General features: G+C 32.5%; 1 protein-coding gene across 1 annotated transcript; it reads right to left on the reverse strand.

The window, feature by feature from the left end:
- Positions 1 to 405: 405 nt before the first annotated feature.
- On the reverse strand, positions 406 to 2,639 carry LOC127128289 (60S ribosomal protein L23a-2). Its single transcript, XM_051057534.1, has 4 exons — positions 2,465 to 2,639; positions 2,253 to 2,286; positions 893 to 1,259; positions 406 to 741 (listed from the first exon to the last, which is right to left on the reverse strand). Exons 2-4 carry the CDS (start codon positions 2,266 to 2,268, stop codon positions 657 to 659), a joined length of 468 nt encoding a protein of 155 aa, XP_050913491.1. The 5' UTR covers positions 2,269 to 2,286; positions 2,465 to 2,639; the 3' UTR covers positions 406 to 656.
- Positions 2,640 to 14,965: the final 12,326 nt, after the last annotated feature.

Genomic DNA, 14,965 nt, shown 5'->3' on the forward strand with positions numbered 1-14,965 from the left:
TTGTTACTTAATGGAGAGTTCTTTTTATGTTGTGCTCACATGGAACTCAAATTATGTCACGTTTGAGAATACTATTAATTATAAGTGTGCCTTTTATAGCTTAGGTTTGTGAGATCCAAATTACAAGTTATATATTTGTGTAATCAAAATTATGAGTTATGTCCTACTATTGTAAAATGGACAAGAGTGAAAGTAATTTGTGAATTTTTAAAGTTAACAATATTACAAATTTGATATCTGAATCTTTGTAGCAAACATTAAATTTGTACATAAAAAAAATATGAAAAATAGAATGTCATTTGAAATCAAATTTGACAAGTGATTCTTCTATTCTTCTAATATAACAGATTCACAACAAGCACATTCTTCATCTCAGGAAGAAATTCAAATATACCAATATGTATGTATGTGAAATAAGTTACTATTATAACTTTTTGAATTAAAAAATAAATTTTAAATACCAATAACTTAAATTACAAGGCAAATGCAGAAAGAAATCAGCCACAGGTAATTTCAAAATATAAACTGATCTCATGAAACGATTGTCAAAATTGAATACACAGCCGGAGTAATGTATAAGGATGAGAAAAGAATCCTAACACAGGATGTGTATATCAGCTATCTTAGAATCGATGGACTCAAATAAGCAGTACAACTTAAATGATACCGATTTTGTTGGCAACATCCAGTGCATCGTAATCTGGAGTCAACCGAACATAGGCTTTCTTCGTGCCATCAGGCCTGCAAAAACAGAACAGATACAGTTAGTATATAAGCTGTTAACTGTTTTGTATGTAATACCAATATACTGAAGCAATCTAAATTCAAAAGCAATATAAATTATAAACACTTTTTAGCTTCTTTTCATTGTCATGTGCGCCGTGCCAATTACCTGATCAAAGTGTTCACTTTCTTGGCCTGAATGTCATACATTTTCTTCACAGCATCTTTAATTTTCTTTTTGTCGGCGCGGAGGTCAACAATAAAAACAAGTGTATTGTTATCTTCAATTTTCTTCATTGCAGACTCAGTAGTTAGAGGAAACTTAAGTATTTGATAGTGGTCCAACTTGTTTCTTGGTGTTGCACTAATGCGAGGATACTTGGGGTTTCTTTCCTTCGACAGTGTCTTTGGCCTGTGAAATGTGACGGTTGTTCTGATCTTCTTTGCTTTCTTCTTAATCACTTGGCCACCTGACTTCACAACCTTGGCTGTCTTCAAGGCCTGAGCTTTGGGATCAGCTTTCTTTGGCTTGTCCACTGCACAATAATGACAAAAAGTTGTTTCCATGAACTCGATTTAATCATCAAAGACCCTCGTTATTGCTAGTGTTTCTGGTTTCCGCTTTCACCAATAAAATTAAAATTGGAGTAGACACTAGAAGTTCTTGAAAATGCATTTTGGAAAGTGTAAAAAAAAACATAGATTAAGGTGTTTTGAAAATGATTTATTTCTAGATAGCTTCTATATTCTCTCCATCCCAATTAAATAAGGAAAATTTTACACAAAATGTCATCCAACAACCCACATACTGAGCATCAGTGTTGTCGATGGCGGAAAGCCAACGTCCCGCCATTCCGGCCGATTCGCGGCGATGTAATAGCGGATTATGGCAGAAAAAAACACAATATCAGGCAACATTTACTATTGCAGCAAGCCCAAAAACATGTATATTCGCCATACTGCCGCAATGGCAGATATTTGATAACACTGATGAGTATGAATTGAAAATGTTGATGGAAAGTAAAAGGGCCTAAGATTCTAAACTAATAACTATATTCAAATCCTGCTCTATGTATTAGACAATAATTTATACTAACTAGCACAACCCATAACAATAGCAATTTGTTCAAATTCCACAACACTATAGCATCGGTATAACCACTATTTAAGAACACCAGTAAAAAGCCAACAAAAATGAAGTACTTAAACAATCCAATCCAATCCAATCCTACAGGATTCCCCCAAAAGCACACAATGGATTACCCATTTCCTTGGTTTAAGGGTTTAAGATCTTTAGTGTTGTAACTATAGACGGAATCAAAGAGGACAAAATAAAACAAATAAGTCCCAAAATCCAATGTACATTACCCATGTGAACAAAATATCAAATATTAGTATAAAAATCAAACTTTTAGAACCCTAAAAAACCTACTTTACTATCATTTGATATACTATCAACTAAACCACAAATGATAACACCAATTACATAGTCAGATCAATAGATTATGCAGTGAAAACGGAAAACTCACCCTTTGAAGGAGCCATTGCAAATCTTAAAAGCCCCTGTTAAAAGTGAATTGCATTAGTCTATTAAAGCATGAGAAAATTAATAAAGAGATAATTTAGGGTTTTGAAGCTACACAAAAACAAGCATTAGAATTAGGGTTTAACAGAGAATTCGATTATGCAACTACGTAAAAATGAAAGGGAAATTGATAAAATGAGGAAGAAATTGAGAAACCTGGAAGATGGGAGGAAGAGTGGTGCTGCGGCGGATAGTAAGGTTTGGGGTTTGGAGGAAGAAGAAGAAGGTGGCGGGTGATTTATAGGTTAATCGAAGTTACGAAAATAACCTTTTCAAAACTACAATGATTTTTTTATTTTTTATTTATTTTTTGAGCGAAATTGTCATACTTGATGTGTTCATATGCTTTGAATTTAAGAGTCATTTGAGTGCTGAACTGGTAGAAAGTGGGTTGCCTCATGGCGAACACCATGAGTGCTGAATTGGTAGAAAGTGGGTTGCAAGGTCCATGGCAAAAGCCACGAGGGTTGGATTGCGCCCTTTTTGAATTTTCTTCGTGCTTATGTGGGCACCTTGACTGCCACGTCATGGAAAACGCCATGGTTAATGCCAAAGTGCAGAATTTGTCCTTTTTCTCCGTTCTTTATCATTTTTGTCCCGATTTCTCGCATGGATGCTCCTACTTGGAAAATACCTGAAATAGACACAATATACCAGCATAAAACCGTAAAAAGGAAATAAAATGGACTAAAGTGACATGTGTATCAAGTCAGAAATGTGATACATTTCATGGTTATCATTCTAAGAGATCCATGATTACTACCTTCAGACCTTCTCAATTTATCAAAATAAAATGGCTCTAGGTGGCCAAATTTATTATAGTAAAAACATTTGTAGACATGGCGACTCATTTTCTTCCTATTAATCCCTTTACTATGTGATCTACTTGATTTAAACCCTATTTCACTTTTATTCAAAGAAGACCTTTGATTTGATAGAATTAAATCACGATTTTCTTTTTCATTAGTAAATTTACTTAGTATTTCATGTAAATATTTCACTTCATTTTTCACAAAGACACAAGATTTGCATATTATTATTTGGTTTCTAATATTAACTATTTCATATTTAAGTGTTTCATTGCTACATTATAGAGACTAAATGTAGTATTTAAGATCTTATGTGTGATATTTAATTTTATCATTTTATTCGATTAATTTAGAGCTTAATTTAAACAGTTGCTTGTATGATAGCATTGTCATTTCACTCTCATCCTCTTCGTGAGAAGCTTTGAATCAAATTTCGTCTTATTTGTTATAAGGAGATTCTTCAAAGGTTCTACCAAATGTTGATTCTTCGTGGTTTCTCCTTGATGTTAAATCTCTGAATTTATTATGTTGAGATATTATTCTCCTTTCATCTTTCGAATATTTCATTAGATGATAGTTTTTCATATTCTATTTTTGATGAAGTTGCTTCATTTGATGTTGAATCTTGCATGGATAGTTTAGCTACTAAGACTGTTCTTTCGAAGGATATTTCTGTAGTTGATTCTTCATCACATGAGTTTATTGATGAAGTTGTTAGAGGTGATTATAGATTTGAGCTCATGCCTTCATCCTTTAACAATTGAATCAACTCATTTAATTTCCTTACAATTTCTCCCTTCTAGGATTTTTCCTGTACATCGTAAACATTCCCATGTTTCAATTTAAAGATTCAATCAGATTTTTTATTCTAATTCTTAATTCTTAGATATTTGTTAGTGACGAAAGTTCTAACCTTATTTCCAAACTTTCTAAAGATTGAAAATAATTTATGAATGAAGTATTCAAATTCTTCACCTTGTGTGTTCATTTTCTCTTGTAAAATGCTTGGAGAAACTCCATGAATCATTTCAAGAGTGTCCCACATTTCCTTGGCGGAATTACAATTATGAAAATAAAATAATTTATTTTCATATAAGGACATAACTAAAAGGTTTTTAAAATCAATTTGAAAGTATCTTTTTTTCTATATAGTCCAACAAAATATGTTTTATCTACTACTTCACCATTTATGTAATGAGTAGTGATAAACTAATTGTTGACTATTATATCCCAATTAAAGATTAAAACTTTGAATGAATATTTTAAATCTTGCTTTACATAATTAAAACCAATCACCATGGAACGATGGTGGTGTGTTTAGAAAAGTCATCTTGTAAAAAGTAGTGTTGAAAGTCATCTTCCTCTTTGGATAATTAGTCTTTAAATTGGATTTAGGGTCTGATGCCACTTGTTGAACATGTGATTCCATACACAAGAGGGAGAGGTGAATTGTAGAGGTTTGAAAATTGTTGGTTTAAAAATATCATTTTCTAAATTAGAGTTTGAAAACATTTTGTCAAAGACGTTTGAATAAATATGCAGCGGAAAAAGAAATTAAGTGGAAAATAAAAGAGATCAGGGAAGAGAGAACGACATAAGAAATTTATAGAGGTTCGGTCTAAAGAAATGACTTACTCCTCTCCACAAGAACCGACATTGAGAATATCTATTATTGCCTAAGATATTTTATAAGATTAAGCCCATAAATCCTATTATACAAAGAAATGAAGTTCCAGACTAACTTATACTAAATAACGTACTACGACCTGAAGCGGTTAGTCTCGAAATCAAATAATGAATAGGGCTTCGAGCGGTTAGTTTCTAAGTCAAACAAAGATTTTTTACAGGTTGATCTCAAACTAAGATGGAGTTTTGAATTGGTTACCCTCCATACCGAATCAAGGTTTTATACGGGATGACCATGAACTGAACCAAGACTTTTACTAGGATGATCTCAAACCTACTAAGCTTTTAATCTGGTTAAACTCACAAATCGATTGAGATTTTACACCAGGCTGATCCCAAACCAATAAAGCTTTTTATCGGGTTAAGTTGAAGAACCTTTGTGAAGATTTTTCATTGGTTATTCTTCACAGACCTAAAAGAAAGTTTTTCTTCAATGACGGAGCTCAAGAACCAAACAGAGACTGATACTAATCCTCTTAAAATAAACAAAGAGATTTTACAATGGTTTAGCTCCCAACCAAAATATTCACTTCATAAGGAAGAATCATTAACTCAAGATAAAAATATACTCTTGGTAAATTTACAAATTAGCCCTCACCATGAACAAAATTTCTCATTAAACCTAACAGCGTTCTCAAAGTATTATGGCTAAAGCGTATTAGAAAAGTAGAAATGATTTAGAGAGATTATGAGAAAAAGGAAAGGTGATATTTTTCACATTTTCTAAATTATTTGAAATGATATATAAGCTCTTTATTCATAGGCCAAGAAATTGTGTAAATTTGGAAACACTCCACTGACATATTAATTTATCTAATCGATTAGCCAGTGCATATAATTGATTATAGCTTACCAAATTAGAAGTTTTTTATAGAGAATTGTTACTAATTATTAAAAAACTATCATAATCCATTATAGAATCATTTATGAATCATATAATCGATTATGCTATAAATCTAATCAATTAGACAACTTAAAAACCTTTATTAATTAAGTCGTAAGCCTCGTAATCAATAAGTTAGTCTCCAAAAACATTTTTTGTTTATTTTAATTAAAAAGTGAGAGGCTTCTCTATATTTTAAGTGTGTGTGTGAACTATCCATTCTACTTCCAGAAATGCCCTAGTGTTTTTACAATACATTAATCACTCCGACATACACGATCATGCGAGCTTTTATACTTTCTCTCTTTCACACTTTGAAGCTTCCAATATTTGCATTATCTATGCCTTTATCAATACACAATAAACTCGAGTCTTCTTTATGAGGCTTCAGATATTTCTATATTAGTTACCATCATCTAAGATCACTACTAATCATTAACCCTAAGTCTTCACTTAAGAGTCATTTGGGTTGACACAAATCTTTAGCCTTATTCAGAAGGATAACTTTATCAACCACCTTTATCTTTTACCTCTTGATCTAATTTGATTAGTTTCTTGAATTCATGTGTTGTTATCACCAAAACCATTTTAAGTGTTGTCATCATCAAAATTATATCATCATCAAAGCTATATAGTTTCTTCTTGATTTTTTCTATCCATGAGCTTTAACATCTTGGATCACTTCTTGATTATGCCTGCAAGCATATAGATCCACATTCTCCCTTTTTTTGATGATGATAATCCATCTCTCAGGAAGGTGGTAAAAGAAAAAGCAGGGAGATAAAATTTTGAGTGGTTAAACTTCCCCTCACATGAGTAAAGAGTATACTCTACTCCCACGTGTAGTATACTTATCCCCCTTTGTCATAACTAAAAAGTCTAGTAAAGATTCTAGGTAGAATTTTAAATATGCAAGCACATTATTCATGTAGTCAAACATATTACTAAGGGAACAAAACATCATTTTATTAATTCAAAATGCTACAATTCAAATAACAAAAAGCAGTAAAACGCCAAATCTGAAAAATGCCATAAATTTAAACACACTTTAAAGCTAAGAGGCACATAAGTGAGGCTATCCTCCTCCTCATCCATGAAAATCCATGGAAGTAGATGTTATAAGTCTTTGGAAAAGTTAAAAGTCAAGTAGTTGATCTTCTCATTTGTCCGCTTTAGTCTCTTAGTTATGTTCTTAAGTAAATCTTCAACAAAGGGAATTTCATGGATGTCATAGTCAAAATCTTCTATATTCATGGGTGCTTCTTGTTATTGTTGTTCCAATATGATTTTTCTTTTCTTTGGAGGATTTTTGAGTTATTTCCCCGTCAATTATTTCATACCTCATCATTCTTAGTGTTGTTTCTCCAATTTTTGTTACATATTCCATTTAATCTTCTCTTTCAAGGTTGGAACCAGTGTGTTCTAATAATTTTGTGATTAAGTCACCATATGGTAAGTATATTCCTTTCCCTTTTCTCCCTAACATGTATTGGATCATTGCACAAGTTTGTGTCAATTTTGTTGGCAAGAAACCACACAATTGTAACATCAGACCTTGTTAAGTGACTTGAGTTGCTTTTTTATGGAAAGAGTATATGATTTTCCACATAATGAATTAGAAGAATGTCAGGGTATACGGAGCCTACAGTGAATGGAGAGAGTAATAAAGATGTTTTGGATTTATCATAAATGAGGAGGCACTGATTCTTATAGTTGAAGTTGTCGCCTTATTCATTTGGCTTGTTGAGAGGTCCGACATGGGAAAGATCCAAAATGTTAACAAAAATTTCTAAAGTTAAGGATATCTTGTGTTTTCTTACTTTGAAGTAGATGATTCCTTTAGTTAAGTAGATATTTGAGAAGAAAATATTAACTAAATATGTATACACTTTTTTTGGAAGGATGAAGAAGAATTCTTTTAAATTTTAATTTTCAAAAATCTTTAAGAATTCACATTTTGAAAGATTCTAGCATCCAAAATGTGAATTCCTAAGACAATCCTATTTGCAAAGTCTTGAAACAATCTTCCTTCTTATTATTGAGATGAGAAATCATAGGTAAAAGGAATAAGAGAGACAAATCTTAACCTCCTAGGTGACAAGATGATGACAATGGAATACTTATGTATTACTCTCACACACAAAAAGAAGAAAATAGAAAATAATGAGATGCAAACCAAGGAAATAAAATTACCTATTTATAGTTTTCCTTTTGACTATTTAGGCATGCAGAAGCCTCATAAAACCATTGAAGATTTGGCACAAAAAAATATGAGAACCAAATATTACTAAAATAGGTCATCTAATCGATTAATTCCTTATTTTTTTCAGCCTCCTTGATTCTTTTAGGTTTTGGGTTGAATTTTTACCACGACACCCTGCATTTTGCATCCTTACTTGTTCTGTTTGCACCCTTTCTTGAAAAATGCTAGAAGCTCATTCGCTTTATTAGTAATAATTATTTTAAAATGATGAGCAAATAATAAAGCACTTATTTTAAGGTTTAATCAAAGTTCTTTGATTATTCAACCTCTAAAATGTACACTACCTTGAATATCAAGCAATCTTGATAAAACCTCCCCTTTTGAGGGAACAACCATATATTGTCGTAAGTTCTTTTTTATGAATCGTTGGATACGAGAGTTGGTTAAGCATACAGAATAGATGAATCCATTACATATTTATCTTATCAACCAATTAGGAGGCCAACAAATCATCACATATCATAAATTTTTAGGCCATCCTCGACGAACATTTGCTTTGATCATGATCATAGATATACCCTATCAGTGAACATCCTTGGATCATAAGCATTAGTATAATACAACACTATTGTATACTCGAAGGTATACACTTTTTTTACACACCTTCATTTAATATGCACTATGGCTTCATTAAAGTTGTAAAGCATCCCTGTAAAACACACTATGTTTTCACCTTTGGTACCCAAATATTTTTGGGTCCTGGTGCGTTAGTAGTTCTAAGAGGTATATAATTAATAACTTTAGACCTAATTAATTTATCAAGACATAATGGCTCTAGGTGGATAAATCTATTATAGTAAGAACATTTTAGACAAGGAAATCAACTTTATTTTTAAGGAAGTACTTTTATTTGATAGAATAAACTCAAGGATTTCTTTTCCCTTAGTAAATTTACTTAGGATTTCATGTAAATATTTCACTTCCTTTTTCATCGAGACACAAATCTCACATGTTCGAGCTTGGTTTCTAATATTATCTCTTTCATACTCAAGTGTTTCATTGCTACTTTCTAGAGACTCAATATAGTCTTTAAGATCTAGGTTATATTATTTAGTTTTATCACTTTCTTCGATTAGTTTAGCACTTAATTTAAACACATGGTTGTATGATAACTTTGACACCTCACAATTATCTTTTTCATGAGATGCTTTCAAGCAAATTTCATCTTCTTTGTTGGAAAAAGATTCTTTGAAGTTTCTACCAGAGGTTGATTCTTCGAGATTTCTCCTTGATGTTAAATCTATGAATGTATTGTTCATTGAGACTTTCTTCTCCTTTATTCTTTCAAATATTTCATTAGGTGATACTTATTCACATTCTCTTCTTAACGAAGTTCCTTTATTTTATGTGGAGACTTACACAGATCATTCAACTACTATGACTATTCTTTCAAAGGAGATTGCAAGAGTTTATTCTTCTACACATAAGTTTGTTAATGAAGTTGCTAGAGATACTTCTAGATTTGAGATCATGACGGTATCATCTAACATTTGAATCAACTCATTCAATTTCCCGAAGATTTATTCCTTCTTGGATTTTTCTTGAAAATCATAAACATTCTCGTCTTCCGATTTAAGGACTGTACTAGGTTTCTCTTTCCAATTCTAAATTCTAAGATATTTGTTAGTGATAGAAGTTCTAACATTATTTCCAAACTTTCTAACGGTTGAAAAGAATTTATGAAGGAAGTATTCATTTTCTTATACTCGTGTATTCATTCTCTCTTATTTGATGCTGGGAGAAACTCCATAGATCATTTCAAAAGTGTTCCATCAAAGCTTGAGAGTTCCAATCCATGAGCTTTAACATCTTTGATCACTACTTGATTATGTTTGCAAGTACATAGATCCACACTTATTGCCTCCATTTTAATTTTTCTATTTAATGATTTTGTAATAAAATGTGTTAGTGGCCAACTTGTCCAACTTTAGCCAAAAATACTTTATTTTAATTGTGTCTTTTAAACCATTTTAAAGTTTCCAATCATTGTAAATAATACGTTGGAGAAAATGGGAGGCATACCATTAAGAGAGAGAGAGAGAGAGAGAGAGAGAGAGAGAGAGAGTTGTGATCATAAAAATGTCTGTGAATTGCTATCATTCAACCTTTTAGTCATAAATTTAAAGTATAACCGTTACAGCCACTCAAATAAATGAATAACCATTCCTTCCACCACCTTTTAATGTTTAAATTATTAGTCCCAAGAAATTATTAATAGAATAGTGGGATGAGTATGTAAAATTTCATGAGTTTTTATTGAATAATGTTTTTATTTGTAATTTCATGTTCCGCCATCTTTTAATGTTTAATGAATAAACAAAACAAAAGAATCTTTATAAGTTAGGGGGAATCTAAAATTTTACTTGCAAGATATTTTTCAAAACTCGCTTATATGGCAAGGTTCAAAATACCCATCAACCCTAATAATAATAATAATAATTCTCATATGTTTACACTCAAATTTGCATATTTTTTTAAAGCTCGCTTATATGGCAAGGTTCAAAATACCCATCAACCCTAATAATAATAATAATAATTCTCATATGTTTACACTCAAATTTGCATATTTTTTCACTTAATTCCTATTTTTAGTCCTTCAAAAAATCAAATTTAATAACACAAGAAAACTAAATTTCAAATAATAAATAATCACAAAGCTGGAAATGAAATGAATGGGGAAATAAAACAAGAAAACAAATGGGGCAACGTGGCAAAATAACCAAATTATAACCTAATTGGTTTTTTCACACATTCACACATAAATGTAACACCCTATTTCTCTGACTCGACATTTACTAAAATAACTTAATACAACTCGACAAATAGATTGTCACACATGCTTCACCATAGCATAAAAGAACCACAATTAACACTTCCAGGAATAAGCAGTGGAAACCAAAAGTTTAACATATGAATCTCAACAACAATAAATGAGAAAGTGGTTCAACAATCCTAAAAAAAAATAAGACATGCAACAAAAGAAAACATAGAACAACCTGTTCCTCAATGTTACATATCAAAGCAATTCCACTAAGGCCCAAACGATAAATAACTAAAGAGGCACAACATCATAATCTAGATTCAAGCATATACTCTTGTACCTGATCGTTTGTACCCCAGGGGAGAACAAACGCAACAACAAACAAAAAGGGGTGAGAATATATTCATATATAGATAGTGTGCATAAACAACAAGGATGGATAAACATCATGTTATTAGTATCACAACTCATATCAACTATTAGAACAACATCGATAACATAAACTCATATAAAACGCCTCAATCAACTCACACAATCAATTACTCTTTCATATCAACTCATCTAAGTAGTTAACTCAAACTCAATGCAGATATGTATGCAATGCTCGACTCCTTAACTCTGTCAATACTCGTCACGGTCCCCTCTCTGAACCGGGTTTGCAACTCAACTCTATATGCACGTGGTAACAAGACTTTTGGATGATCAAAGGTATATTACATATTTACATCCCGCCATGGTCCCCTCTTTGAACTGGGCCGCCCCAAGGTCCCCTCTCTGAACCGGGAAACTCTACAACTCATGAATGCATGTAATGCAACTCAAATCTATCAATGTTTATCACGGTTCTCTCTCTAAACCAAAATCATCACATCTCAACCATTACTCTCTCATGGTCACTCACCATGAAACTCAATAATTCTCATTATCAATCAATTGAACACAACTCAACATAAACTCAACCATTTTATGCATAATCATTATCAATTCAATAAAATGCATCGATTCAAACAAACAGAAACACATAATCTCAAACAATACATTACAATAATGATTAGCCGTCAAAATAACACATTGTCACAAAGTTAACTTGAAAACAACTCAATTCTGCATTGTCACCCTTGTCGGGCGAACTATACCTCATCGGGCGAGCTTTCGCTAGGCGAAATCTCCTCTCGTTGGGCACGCATCTCAGAAACCAGAATTCCTCACTTTGCATATCTTGTTAGGCGATACATCGATTGCTAGGCGAAGTTCAACCTCATTGGGCAAGATCGCTCAGACCAGAACCTAGAAAACACGATTTCCCACCATTTGAGCCCTATCAAAGCTCTGATTTCGACCCCAATCGATCCCAAATGCACGAAATTCATTCATAAATATCAATACCATATTAAATACACTCAATTAGGCACAAATTAACATATATTCCATCAATTTGATTCAAAATCATCATCACCTTCAACAATTGCAATATAATTCATAAGAACGCCAAATTTCAAAATTCAATTAGATAGACTCACATGAAATTGACATAAAATAAGTATACAAAAATTAATATTGAAACACAGAGATCATGAAAGAGTTCTATGAAAACTCATCCCAATCATTCAACAATGATGAAAAGGGAAAATCCTAAAGGAGGAGGGTAAGGAATCCTTTATATCCTCTTTGCCTAAACACCCACACATGAACAATTCTCCCCATTTACCTTAGAATTGCATAATCGATTTGTTATTGGTGTCTCCTCCTAGTTCTCCGTCTTCCAAACCCTTGTTTACCTCTTCTCTCAAATTGCTCTTATTTCACGTACTATAAACTCGATCTATTTCTCTCAATTTTCTATTTAAACAAAACAAATCAAACCTAATTAATTATTTCTAATATTCCTCATGATACCCTCATCTCTTGCTAATTACTCCCACACCCCAAATTCTACTAAACTTATAATTTCTACCCCAAACTCTATTTTTCTCAATTTAAATAATTAAGTCAATAAAAATTGAATAAAAATCTCATTTTATTTCTAAAGGGCATGCTCTCTCGTCTTAGGCTATCTACCCCCAAACACATAAAATAAAATAATTCACCAACACATCACAAATTTAATTAAAATAACACAATTAATTAAATAAAAAATGGGATGTTACAACATACACACAAACATATACACAAAATATCCTTCTGCATTTATAGGTAGCTCTACAACCATGACCAGGACACGTGACACGTTATAGAATAAGGAGAACTTTGAAGTATTGTGCCAAACTATTAGAGATAGGTAGTTAAATATGATAATGTGTCATAATTATGTGCTTGATTACTAAGAGTTGTGAATGATTTTATGTTATTAGTAGATGAGGCTTCAGTGACTTTCACCTTGAGAAAGTCACAATGCCTTTCACCCAACCTCCAACGTACAATCAATTGAATGTTCTATATTACTTCGTGTTTCTTTTTTTTTTAACAATTTAATAAATTATATATGTTTTTGATTAAATAAAAAAAATCATAGAGATAACTCAATGCTTTGACATGCTATTGTTTCCTGTTGACCTCTTTATCAATAGTAGAAATGATGTGCGAAAAGCAGTCAAAAAAGCAACACAATTCTAGTGCATAAATCATGGAACTGGATTATTTTTGGTGCTAATTTTATGGTTTTCCCTTATGAAGGTCATTCTAGCGCATAAATCATTATAGTACATAAATCTTGGAACAAAATTGAATTTTGAACATTTTATGCTTAATTTACTGTTGGAGTTTCATCTTGCATGATCAGTGGCATTTTGACTATGTTTTTAGTATGTTTTGTGTGTGATTTATAAGAAGTTGATTTATGGTATTGTGCATTTTTACGTGTGCTTTTGTGTATTCTCCGTATTTCAGGTGAAAAGGTCAGAGGCTTGCTACATATTCGCCATATCAGCTGCTACGGGCCATAATATGCAAGCGTAATAAATCATCCTAGCACTGATTGAACACGCAAATTGATGTAATGTAATAAGTATTATCCTATTTAATCTTGGAGGGAGAGGAAGAGAAATAAATGTTAGACTATGGCACAGATCTAGAAGGGGGGGGGGGGGGGGGTTGAATAGATCCCAATTAAAAACTCGAGTCGGCGCTACCAATTTAGAAGAAAAGTTGGTTTTAAAAATGTTTTAGGTGCGGAAGCGGCCGAGGAAAATTTAGTCTAAAACGAACCGTTATTGGAAAACCCGATATGCGTTAAGCTAATGGATAATAGATGAATTGGAATACAAGTCACTACAATTATTGCACAATCAATGAAATAATTCACTTACTAGCAAACCTAGTTTCAATGAATCAAAATATCAAATTTAAACCGATACAAACTTAAGACAACTTTGGCTTAAGCAAATTTACAAACACTTGGTGTGCATAAACACCCCAAGTGATACTTGAGTTGAGTAAGTAAATCAATTTGTCCTAGTACAATGTATTATTGTACTTAGTATTCAAACAGCAGTTTTAATCACTTACTCAACTTATCTCAACGTTTGGTAAAAATTGCTTAAACTAAAATCACTTAAATTTTAAGCTGAAAAACAGATTATGCAGAAAATTAAAGAAGACGCAGATTTGATGAGGCAGTTCCCCCGCCGTCCTCGCTTCGGGGTACGTCTGCCCTCAATTCTAAAAATAGAATTGAGATGATTAATTAGATATCACCTGTGAGATTTAATCGTTTTTACAAGGATTTCAGAGTATGTAAACAACAGAACTTCCAATGTGTTGAATGATACTTCTTATCCTTGCTCCTTGATTCAAGATGAATCAAGACCTTTGATCGTTGATGTTGGACCTCTGTTTCCTGCCACTCGTTGAGAAACCTTCCGTTCTTCAACCCCTTGGCCCGGCTGATCACGAACACGAACGAATCAAACCCGAATCCTTCACTACACAAACACCGAATCCGCTACTAGACTGATGAAGACTTTCTCTTATCAGTCACCTTCGCTCAGCTGAATGTTAATGAAGCAATTCGTCCAAAAACCCCCAAACACAAACCGGTATTGGAGGACAAAACCCTAATGGTTTTATTCAAGAAAGAACCTGCCAAGACTTCAACTCGAACCCGATTCTCCAATCGTAGCTACGAACCTTATCACCTTCAATCTATCACGAATCACATCAAACGTTATTGTGTGCAGTTGATGTATTGTGAACTGTTGAGGATGAAGATGATGAATCTTTGACACCTTTTTCACTCTTTCTTGTTTCCTTGAACACT

Source organism: Lathyrus oleraceus, chromosome 3, assembly GCF_024323335.1.
Source record: "Lathyrus oleraceus cultivar Zhongwan6 chromosome 3, CAAS_Psat_ZW6_1.0, whole genome shotgun sequence".
NCBI lineage: Eukaryota > Viridiplantae > Streptophyta > Magnoliopsida > Fabales > Fabaceae > Lathyrus > Lathyrus oleraceus.

Excerpts from the sequence above, each read along its gene's own strand:
- LOC127128289 (XM_051057534.1), bottom strand. Across the intron at positions 742-892 it reads AAAGTGAACACTTTGATCAG|GCCTGATGGCACGAAGAAAG; the intron begins GTAATTGGCACG and ends CTGTTTTTGCAG.